General features: G+C 36.4%; 3 protein-coding genes across 3 annotated transcripts in view; 1 reads left to right on the top strand and 2 right to left on the bottom strand.

Moving 5' to 3' along the window:
* LOC118742274 (protein mini spindles-like) overlaps window positions 1-6,927 on the top strand; it is a gene marked incomplete at both ends in the record, with an annotated part of 15,018 nt that extends 8,091 nt beyond the window's left edge. The window contains 6 exon segments of the mRNA XM_036474222.1: window positions 4,671-5,099; window positions 5,425-5,614; window positions 5,702-5,955; window positions 6,041-6,371; window positions 6,442-6,618; window positions 6,765-6,927. Coding sequence (XP_036330115.1) covers window positions 4,792-5,099; window positions 5,425-5,614; window positions 5,702-5,955; window positions 6,041-6,371; window positions 6,442-6,618; window positions 6,765-6,927 — 1,423 coding nt within the window.
* The window catches only part of LOC118743700 (protein mini spindles-like), a 67,673-nt gene that overhangs the window by 39,841 nt on the left and 15,976 nt on the right, over window positions 1-11,856 (bottom strand). The gene's annotated exons all lie outside the window — the stretch shown is intronic.
* On the bottom strand, window positions 7,055-9,135 carry LOC118742266. The gene is made up of 2 exons (XM_036474211.1): window positions 7,789-9,135; window positions 7,055-7,728 (listed from the first exon to the last, which is right to left on the bottom strand). Exons 1-2 carry the CDS (start codon window positions 9,084-9,086, stop codon window positions 7,407-7,409), a joined length of 1,620 nt encoding a protein of 539 aa, XP_036330104.1. The 5' UTR covers window positions 9,087-9,135; the 3' UTR covers window positions 7,055-7,406.

Below are 11,856 nucleotides of genomic sequence, written 5' to 3'. Positions count from 1 at the left end.
ATTGGGTATTTATCACGTGAATTGTTATATTTGTTACAGTTGAAAATTATCAGTATTTTCAACTGTATTACAAAATTCGCAATTTGGGAAAGCTAAAATTTGAATGTCTAAAATTCTTCCTCCTTCTCTCTACCCTAGTTTTTATTCATGTAAGAACCGTCACTGGAGCTGCATTTCTCAAAAGAAAGAACGATCTTTTTTGATACCATGATTTCTAACAAATTCCCCGAAACTCGCTTTTTCCGACTTTTCAGGTTTTCACAAAACACGTGAGTTTCTAATTCAAGTTTCTTCGTGGTAGATGAGTCGGGGAATTGGAAAAATGGCCACATTCTCGAATAAAAATTTCTTTGTTCGTTTCAATTTGCAAATAAGACCGTGTGAAAAAAGACCTATTTGTGATGTGATTCTTGCAAATCGTCCCATTGAAAAAACGTTGCATACTCTCGGTAACACGATCAAAATTGCACATTGTGTGTCGCCAAACCAGCCGTTAACAAAATAAATGGCGTCTGGTATAAAATCTTGCCAATATGATATACATATGTATGTACATATGATATATAAATGTTTCGATCGCTTCTTCGAATATCTTCATTTTTCGAACACTATTACTAGAGGACTTGCTATAAATTTTGATGAAAATTGGAATAAAAATAACAAGAAAACGGCGTTCGAAATGTAGAAAGGCTAAAAAGTATGTAATTAGGAGAAATTAAAAAGATCCATTTGAAAAAATTGTTTAAAGAGGAAATATGCCATATTCATCCCCAGTTTCACCAATCAAATTTAAGATTTATCAGACTGTTAAAATGTAAAATGACAAATTTTCCGAACAAAATTGTGTCGTTTTAAACTTTAACAGGCTGATAAATTTACTGGTGGTTAGTTCAACCGGACATCACAGTTTCAACTATAAATAACTGTTTTTTAGACAAGCTTACGGTAAATTATCTTCTCGTACAAATTACAGTTTTCCCATAATTTCAGTGTTGAAAGAATAAATTAAAATATCTCTTTTGGATGTAAAGTTTTAAGAGGAGAAGAGGCGATGGAGATGCAGTAACTCCACTTTGAATAAAAAGGGGGTAGATGTATTCCAATCATAGGGTTAGCAAGTAATTTATAAGCAAAAAGCAAAACCGACTTCAATTCTCGTATAAAAATCTTGGAGTACCGTTAATTTCTTCATGATCCAATGATCGGATCCAAACCCAATTAGTATGAGACCTCCTTTGAGGTACCACATTTCCGGTAAAAAGGGTTGATGAAGTTCCTAGTTATGCGGTAGCATACATGAAAAAAATACTGCGACGAATTGATTACATTAACATTCGAAGAATCTATTCGTTTTTAAATTTACAGTTTTTATGTTGAAAATACAGTTTTTTTCTGGTAATTTACAGTTGTTAGAAAATAAAATCTGGCAACTGCTGCATACATACATAAAAGTGATTTTTTCATTACGTGGAAACAACTGTTGATGAATTGCCAAAATTGCATTTGTTTTCTGAAAATATTATGTCGTATTTTTTATAAAATTATTTTTTATCGATATGTTTCTTCATGTAATTTATCGATATCGTTGTTAACGGACTACATTTATCGATACCATAGTTATCGGAATGCATTTATTGATATCACAGTATTGTTATCGCGGGATAATAACCATTAAATACCATAAGTTTCATTTTTAGATCATTGGAAAACCGCTATTTTTTACCGACTTCAAAAAAAGTCGAAGGTTATGAATTCATCGGAATCTTTTTTATGTATGTTATCGGATAACTTTGCGTAACGTGATCCGTTTTCGATGATTCTTTTTTATTGGAAAGGGGTTGATATTGAAGAATGTAACGGTACACCTAAAGTTTTATATATACTTTGAAATTACTTGCTTGATTTTTATTTTTTGAATCAAGAAAAATCGTTAAGTTATAATTTTTTTTTTGGGTAAAAAATAAGTTTTTTTTTTTTTAATTTTAACCGTTGTAATGAAGACTGCATTTTTGTGACCTTTTTAAATCCTTTATAATCTAAAAAAATAAATCGGAAAATAACGGTTATGGAATGATCGAAAGAAAATCATAAAAAAAATAAAAGACTAAATTTGATGGGAAAAATAAATATCCATTTTAGTGGTTAAATTGTGATTTTTGTTCTAAAGTATTGGAAGGTCTCACAGTTTTGCTAAGTCGAGACTTTCGAATTCGTGTTGTACGTCTGGTTGTCGCTCAAATGCAGGTATACAATTACAGTTTTAAGCAGGCTACGAACGCCGAACAATATTTTCAAGAAAGTTTTTAATTACAAAAATTTACTTGGAAAAATGGCTAGTCGAGGGGCAAGCTCTTCTATAAAGAATTTTGTATTATTATTTTTTGTATACTTTTGGACGTCAACTCAGTAGTATTCGGCAAAATTTTTTGTGTAATTTTCATGCTGGTCCAGACTCAGTTATTTCATTTGCCATTCTTTTCTCTACAACTTTGTTTCTTTCATTGGTTTAAGCCCATGCACAATTCTTTGTAATTCGGTATATTGGTCGGTGCACCGCTGTCTGCAATTTCGAAAGTTTTTTTTAGCCACAAATTTTACATTAATATAACTCAGCCAACTTTTTCTAATTGTAAATAGAACTTCGTGAACTTATACTTACATATGTACATATGAATATATGTATGTCCATGCTTATGCAGATATTTTAACTTATTGTATGTTACTTCTGAATAATTTTATTTATGCTTAAATATTACATTTTTTATTTGGTGTTTACTTTTGTTAGCGGTTTGGAAATTATTTTTCAACTATTTTAGCTTACTAGTTTTTGCTTTATTTTGCTTCGGCTTTATTTTTATTTTATTTGCTGTTCACCATTTCATTTCGTATTTTAATATACTTACATATACATATGTATGTATTATTTTTTGCTTTATCTAATTCGTTTTTGTGTAAAATTTCTTTTTAACTGTCGAGATTACTGCTTGTGTTTGTTTGGCGCCAACACTATTTCCGCTTGTCTGGTTTTAAAAACACTGCACAAATCACTGCGAAAATCAAATCATTACATTAAAAGTTTGACAAAAAATCTAAATAAATATTTCAAAAGCAAAAATTGAAATTTATTTCAAAAGTTGCCTAGAACATTTATATGTATACTGTTGGGGAGTAAATAATCGATTTTTATCAATTGGCCTTATCGCGAATTCCATGTGTTTGTTTGTTATATTCCCAAAAATTATAAAGCAAAACAAAAACATTTTTTTATACCCGAGCGCTTCGATTTCTACCAAACTATGTTCAATTAAATCATTAAGTCTAACATAGCATATTTTCGAAAACGTTTTGCAATAGGGAAAAACACCCCTGCTTATCATCCAAATGCAGTTTAGAGAACGTTGAAACGACGATATTTGATACCTGCACCGGGTATATAAAGGTCGGTTTCGCCCGAACTTAAAGCTCAGTTATGCAAGACTAAGACATGACTTGACTTGAAAATCGTTTATCTGGCAAATGAGCCTAATTAAAAAAAAATCTAATAAAAAATTTGAAAATTTAAATGCATTTCGCAGAGTTTTTATTTTTTTTTTAATTTTTGAAAAATGTGCCAACCTCGGAGGTACCACATTTCCTTAAAAAAAAATTATTATTGTAATCGGTTAACATGGTCCAAAGTTATGCGATACCAAACTAAAAAAAAAATATTCCGACGAATTGATAACCTCCTTCTTTTTTGAAGTGTGTTTAAAAAAATAATAAATGTTAAATAAACAAAAGAATCCTATGAAAAATTTGTTAAAACTTCGTGTCCCTATTTATTTTTCCACCACTGTTTATATTTATTTCGAAATCATAATAGATTGGCGCTTACACATATGTTAGTGTTTGGCGGTCGAAATTGCTTTGCAAAAATACCTTAGACTCAGAAGTGTGCGGCGAACTTTTTTTGTTTGCTACTATAATTTAATGGGCTATAAAACTGCATACTCAAAAAAAATTCTAAGAAATCTGATTAAAAAGTTCAAAATTTAGATGCAATTTTTGCAGAACTTTTATAATTTTTGCACAAAGTCTTAGATTTAAACTTATATGGTTTTTGTTGCTTATAAAAAAATAATGAATATTAAATAAACAAAAGAAAAATAGGAAAAATTTGTTAAAATGTCGTGTCCTTATTTATTTTCCCCCCACTGTATATTTCGATCGAATATATTATCGCTAACAAAATATAGCTTCATTACTAATAGGTATCAAATATTTCGTTTTTCGACTAAAGCGATTTATTTTTCTAGAAATTTTGCACAAAAATACAAAATATTTCCTTTATTTTGCTATACATGACTAACATTTGGAGTTTCATAGTTGCATAAACATCCGTCGTTATATTTGAAATGCATTTCAGCCGACCCATGTCACATGTAAATATGTATACATTTCATTTATTCTCATAAACAATCAACTCGCGTCGATTCAACCCCGTTCTCCCCGCTCTTTTGTCCGTCCAAAATCAATGCATTACACCCAACAAAAATGAAAAATTGCATTTGCTGTAGTTAATCGCACTTAATTGTTTCTACAGACAAATAAATACAAACAATTTTAATTGACTTTCCTTTCTCGTGTCTTATTTCTTTTTTCCTTCGCTCCAATCGCAACGACACATACAGAACTTTCGATCAGCCTGCAACTACACAATACCTATATCAACCGTCGAAACCGAGCGGCCCCTTCGGCCTTGATCCCGATGTTATATCCGAAATAGAAAAGGGTTGGGTGCGTGTCGATCAAATGCAATCGGTGGAAGTGCCGCGTGTCGATGTGTCATTGCTCTACGAACCCATCAAGGTCATACCGACCCGCGACGGTGTACAATATCCGCAGGAGAAATTCGAGCAACTTATTTCGCGTTCGCACTATATGCAACAGGCAGTGCACAATACACCGCCACCACCATCGGCTGCGTCGAGCGGCGGTATTGGATCGCCTTACATGAGTCCACAACAGCATTTGCATCATCAGCAGCAGTTGAATGCGGCCGTTTATGGTAGTGGTGGTGGCGGTGGTGGCGGTGTCAGTTGTGGCAGCAGTGGCACGAAGTAAGTCCGGTGAAGAAAGTGGGATAGGATGAAAAGATAAATAAATTTACTGGATTTAATTATTTTATCAAATTTTTTTTTTTAAGTTTATATTCATTTTGTTTTATTTTATTTATTTTATCGTAATATAATTTTTTGTTAAGTTTTATTTATTTTTTTTTTTTGTGATATTTTATTTAAATTTTTGTTATATTTCAGTAAATTTTTTATAATAATTTATGTAGTGTCTTATTTTATTTTATTTTATTTGTTATTTACTGTTCTTTTGTGCCATGCTCAAATCTATGTTTTCTCATGTTCCGCACAATTTGTATTATCTTTCCAGCATTGTTGATGTTCTACCCAAACATGATCCTCAACTTATTAAAATGATCAAAGCAATCAGCAGCGCTGACACCTTAAAAGCACGTGCTGCGATTAGTGAACTTGCTGAAATAATTGATTCACCCGAGAAGCAGGCTGTACTACGCGACTATGAGGAGATTTTCATACAAAATGTGCTCGCACAGTTCAAGGTAGATTTAAAATATTTACAACAACTTTAATAAAAAATCTATGTTATCATTTCATTTTCATTTGCTCTTGCTCTTGCTTGTTGGCAGAATCTATCACAGGTACCCATCACCGAATCGCTGGTCGTCTATCAACCGCTACTCTCCATACTCTACTCATTTTTCCACTCCAAGACATTAGGTAAAACGTTGAGCGTTGCCTGCATCAAAAATTTAATGTCTGCGCTGCTGAATCTTATGGCCGATCAAAAGCTGAATACAGGCGACGATGGTCAATACAATAAAGTCATCAATGGCATTTGCTTGAAGGTGTTGGATAAAGCGAATTTTACGAATTTAAATTGGTATGTGAATATAATAAAGCATGTCAAGGCTGTTCGCTTTAGATCATTCAATTAACACATCATGTCGTGTTTGTTTGTTTTGCAGCGCGCTAATACGCCTTTTGCGCGAAACCTGTCCGGAGGCTGGCTTGCCAAAATTCACCGATCTGCTAATGAAATGCATTTGGCGTAATGTTAAAATGTTGCCTGAACGCACCAATGAACTGAACTATGACGCTGTCATATTAGAAGTGCACGAATTTATGTTGGCTTTACCGAGTAGTTGGTGGCAAACGCGTCCATCGGACACGCCATTACGTACCGTCAAAACGATTATTCATAATATGGCCAAAGTGAAGGGCAATGCCATACTGAATCATCTCAATCAGATACCAACACATTCAGAGTTGCATACATACTTGATAAAGATATTGAAGGTAGGGTATAGAATTGCGCGTGTTTACTTTGGTTGGTTTATTTTTTAACCATTTGTCTTGTCATGTCTAGAATTTGGCCAAAGAGGGTCACATACCGAGCGCTTCACCACAACGTTCTGGCTCGGCTAAGGACGTGCATGGCAAGCGCATCTCTAATCAAACGCATGAAACAATGTCACAGATATTCAAATTAATCTCAGATAAGGAAACAAAGCAGCAGGGTCTGCTGAAACTCTATGAATTTAAGGTGAGTTCATAGTGTGCGAATGATTTCTGCATGTCTGCAAGAGCTTTGTAGGGTGGTACAATTGATTGAGCATAACGCAATTTTTACCCTTAATGCTTTTAGCACATATGTACTTATTTTTCTCTTCGTTATTTTGCCAACTGCAGGTACAAAATCCCGATATTGATTTGACGACGTTCCTTAAAGGCGCCAGCCCCAGCTTTCAGAAATACATCGAAGATGGTTTAGCTGAAATTGAACGTGCTGTAGCCCAATCTGGCGGTGCGGGCGATGGTTTGCAGTGCACGCAAAATGGTGATAATCGTATAGGTGAGTGGATTATTTACTATTTGGCTGAAAAATAATTCGATTTGATTAATATGTTTTTATCGAAAACATGTAGCGATAAAAACTCTAGTGATTTTTCTTAAAACATTAGTCGTTTTTTAAGATAACCTTTTTTTTTTTTTTGGGTTCTTGAGTTTGTTGGCGGGACCAGGTCCCTAGAAAGCCAGGTTTTCCTTCCAATTTCGTGTTTTCCTCTGGATTACTACACGACCATGTAGTAATATTTTATTGGGACGACGAAGGTCCTGAATGAGCGAAGTAGCCTGGAAGGCTGTGATGTACACATTAGCGTGTGTAACAAATGTAGCCGGCAATATATAGTTCTTGTGTTATCATCAGCTTTTAATTGATTTATTTAATTTTGTTTTATATTATTGTTATTTTTATTTATTTTTTTTCAGTACAGGGTGTGGTGGACGGTATTTCACCACAGATAAATACGCAAATAATATACAAATTTATTAGAATTTTACTTCCGCTTTAATTAGAAAATGAGCAAGTGCGGTGATTTTGCGTCTATCGAAGCCGTGAAAAATATCATGGAAATTCTGGTTATCTTGAAAAATATCGAAGCCCTCCCTAATGTGGCCCAAGAGGGGACAATGAAAGGTTTGGTGAATGAAGTTATCTGGATCTCCACAGCTGCAACGGCTGCTGGTTATAGCTTTGATTTTGAAAAGATACTCCTGATCATAAGTATGACCGGTGAGGATCCTGTTTATTAATTTAGTTTCTTTGGCTGACAAAGCAGTGGACTTGAACCAGTTATTTTTGGGTTTGGCACTGAAAATTTGAGCAAAAAGGTTCGGTTTAACATCCGAATATGCTAAAAAATCAGCATACCATTGATCGTTGATTTCGTTACGGATACGCCTGAGTGCTTCTTCAGGAGTAAGGCTAACATCGAGAACATTGTGACAGTTAATGGCGTTCTTGGCGATTGTGTCAGCTCTTTCATTGCCTGCTATGCCTTTGTGGCTTGGGGTCCAATTTATAGTGACATTATCAAAGTCTTCATTGGTCGCCAGGTTGTGTATCGCTAAAATAATGTGGTTATGGGTTTTTCCCTTCATCAGCAATTGGCAGGCAATGAGGCTGTCTGTGAAGATAACAATTTTGTCATATTTCAACTCCTTCGCTATTTCCAGTGCTCTTAGAATCGCCAGCGATTCTCCAAACGAGGAAGAAGCTTGGAAGGGCAGTTTGTGTGCATGCTCTGTATTGTTCGAGTGATTATATATGGCTATGCCAGTGGAGGAATCGCCCACTGATGCGTCTGTAAAAAAAATTTTAAAATTATCACGTTTATAATCATGTACTAAGGAGTTGTAAATGGACCTAATCCTTTCGCTTGATATGTTGTCTTTTTTGTCTGGAAGGGTTTTCATTACTATATTTAAGTTATTGTGCAGAATCGTGCTACAGACCACATTGAGGCCGTCAAAGACATGTTTGAATTCGTTTAAGACAAGGCTATAGCTGGAGTTTGCTCTAGGGCAGTCGTATAAAAATGATTTGAATGTTACGTCATAGATGAGATTGCTCATAATTTCTTTGGCCGTAAGCCATTTGGCCCGTTCACATGGCGGCAGCTCGTTGGCCAGAGCATAAATTAGGGGTACTGGAGTTGATGGAGTTAAACCCAGAGCTCTACGTAGGAAGCTGTTCTGGTAGGTTTGGATCTTTTTGTCGGCTGTTTTCGCACAGTTTGCCATGGATGATCTACAGTACTCTATTTTGCTTCTCACGATGGCTTTGTAATAGTTTAAAGCTACCCTGGGATGGAGACCCGCTTTAACAGAGGTAAGACATTTAAAAAGGTAGGAGTTATTTTGTGATTTATTGAATGTGACTTTATAGTGCTCGCTCACAGCCAAGGATGCGCTAATATTTCTTCCTAGAAAGTTTAGATTTTGCACCTGTTGCAGTGACTGATTTTGGCACGTTATGTTGAAGGTCTTTTTGCTACCTCTGCAGATATTAAGGAACTTGGTCTTATCGGGGTTGAAGGAGAGATTTAAGTTGTTACATAGCAGGTGAAAACTATTTATCTTGTGTTGAAGGTTCATGGCTGCCTGATCCGGGTCACGATGAAATGACAAAAGGATGAAATCGTCAGCAAATTGATACAATGTAGTCATGCTGTCTTCTATGGAATGTAATCCCTTGGTGTAGAGATTAAATAAAAGGGGGGAGAGACAACTGCCCTGTGGTAGGCCATTGCAGATCTCCTCCGACTCTGATCCCAACTGCAGCCTTCTCAGCGCCAAAAAGTTGGTGATCCACTCCACATATGTACGGTGAATCCCCTCCTCAATCATCGTCGTTCTAAGCTTCGAAACTTTCACACAATTGTATGCGTTGCAGATGTCTGTTGAGCAGATCAGGACTTTGTACCCTCGACTCTTGTGGCAGGCAATTTCATGCAGTAGATAGTTGACGCATACTGTTGCTGACCTCTTTTCTCTGTATGCGAAAGAGTGCCTGGGAAGTGCAGCCCTTTCTTCCAGCTGGTTTCCTATCCTCTTCTTAATGACACTGTTGATGCATTTCATGAACACCGGAAGGAGAGCAATGGGACGGAAGTTTTTGATGTCCTTAAGATCCTTGTCCTTTTTGGGTATGGGTACAATGTTAATGCTGCGCCATCTCTCAGGTATTTGATTAGTGAGGAATACGTCGTTCAAGGCAGTCCTAATGTTACCCATGGCTTGGTCAGGTAGAGCTTTGAGCATGTTGTAAGTTATATGGTCTGAACCCCCTGCAGAGTTACCTTTTTTTGAGAGAATGGCTGTATGAAGTTCTTCAAACGTTATGGCCAAACTGTTAGCTATTACTATCTCCTTGTTGAGAGGCATCACCTGATCTGAATTGGATACCTGAGACTTGAGGAAGTGGAGGTAGTTGCGGTTGTTCTCATTAGACCATGCATGTTTGCTGTTGTTTCTGAAGTCACCCCTTAGGGCCTTCACAAACCTCCAGGCTTCTTTTGTGGACGGATTGTCATTCAACTCCTCAATTTTTCGTTCAAAGCTTCTTTTTTTTGCCTCTTTAACCTGATCTTTCCACTTCTCCTCAATATCGATGTATGCTTGAAAGCTTTCGGGGGTGGGGTGAGCTATCTTCTTGAATCTAAACAGTTTCGCTAGTGAGTCATTCCACCATACCTTGGGTGTTCTATTTTTGGAGATCGTATAGGTAGCAGCCCTGACCTCTTCCTCAAGCTTGTGGTGAATATCATTGATGTCAGGTTCTACATTGATTTGTTGAAGGCTTTCTATAAGTTTGTGCTTAGCTAGGAATTTGACTTCTGTGACCTGAATTGCAGTGGATTCTATAATTATGGGTACGTGGTGGCTGCCACCAATAGTAACTGGATCAGTTTTCCATGTTAAGGGCATGCTGCAGTTAGTGAATGAGAGATCGAGTACTGAGCCATTTGTGGCCATTACATTGCTTTTGAAGGTGTGCGAGCCATCATTTAGAGCAAAAAAGCTGAAGTTGGAAATAATTTTGTGTAAGTTGTTACCACGACAAGAGGTGACGTGGTCACCCCATGCCCTAGCTCTGGCATTGAAGTCTCCCAGAATCAAGACATTTTCAAATTTTTCAAGGAAAGTAAGAAGCCTAAACACTTCATCTTTGAACGGCTCTATGAGAATGGTCTGAGGAAAATATACTGCACATATGATAAGGTTTGGCTCCAGATTCTTAGTTTGTACTATAAGTATATCACAGTCGGATGAATAAAGCAGTCTTTGAAATTTAATTCTTTTATTCAGGATTATGGCCACCCCGCCATATCCATCGTCCCTATTTTTTTCTATTATATTAAAATTAGTTATATTCCTATGTGCTAGTTCGCTAGAGGTGAAAATTTCACTTAAACAAGCAATGTCAAAATTGTAGTTATTTAAATAAAATTCGATTGTATTAATATTAGCCTTCAATGACTGGCAATTGTATTGCAATACTTTCATTGGGTTATGATTAGGGGGGTGACGGGGGGCCGCCACTAATTGCCTCTAAGTCTTCTCGAATTTTTATTGAGTCATACTTCTGCTTGAGCTTGGAGATTTCTTTAAGTGAGCCGCTCAACCGCTCATCTGCACATATTGTTTGGAGGATTTTGAACATATCTGTTACTAACCTTTCAAGCTCAGATACCTTCCCCTTAAGGTATTCAGGCTTGTCAAGTACAGACGATGTCTCAGCTCTTGTCTTCCGTTCTACCCTTCTTTGGGGTGATTTGGACGCATTGGAGACCTCCTGCCTGCCTCTGCGTGCTACAACATTAAATTTCACCTTGGTCAATCTTCTGTTAATGTTCACATCCCTATCTTGAGTGGTCTCTTCCTCATCAACTAGTTTGGGGAAGTCTACATCCTCAGTTGCTAATAAATCAAACCGATTTTCCCTGTTGTCGAAATATGTTTTTATAGTCTCACGTCGAGACATCTTTTTGACAGCCCTAACATAATTGATGTTTTGTTCCCTTTCCCAGGTAGCGCATTTTGATTTGTCGGACGAGATGTGGTCGACACCTCCACACAGTATGCATTTTTTGTTACACGAACTTTCTTCGCATTGGTCAAGTCCACATTTAGTGCACCTTTTTTTGGATTTGCACGCGAACTGTGTGTGGCCAAGCCTTCCACAGTTTAAGCATTGCTTTAAGGGGGGAATGAAGAAGTCGACATTAAGTTTAGTGTAGTCAAGTATTATGTACTTGGGCAATTCCTTGCCCGAGAATCCTACTTTAATAGTTGTGGTGGGAATGAACACACCTTTTTCACTGTCTCTACGTGTGAAGCGCCTAATAGAGGTTATGGGGATGCTGGAAACCGCATTGGCCATAATTTCATCGTCATTGTAAAAAGTGGGAATGCCTCTTACCACGCCGTACGTTTC

The sequence above is a fragment of the Rhagoletis pomonella genome, unplaced genomic scaffold (genome assembly GCF_013731165.1).
Source record: "Rhagoletis pomonella isolate Grant_MI unplaced genomic scaffold, Rhpom_1.0 Rhpom_scaffold_00001, whole genome shotgun sequence".
Lineage (NCBI taxonomy): Eukaryota > Metazoa > Arthropoda > Insecta > Diptera > Tephritidae > Rhagoletis > Rhagoletis pomonella.
The sequence above is the reverse complement of the archived record's forward strand: the minus strand, read 5'-3'. Positions and strand labels throughout refer to the sequence as shown.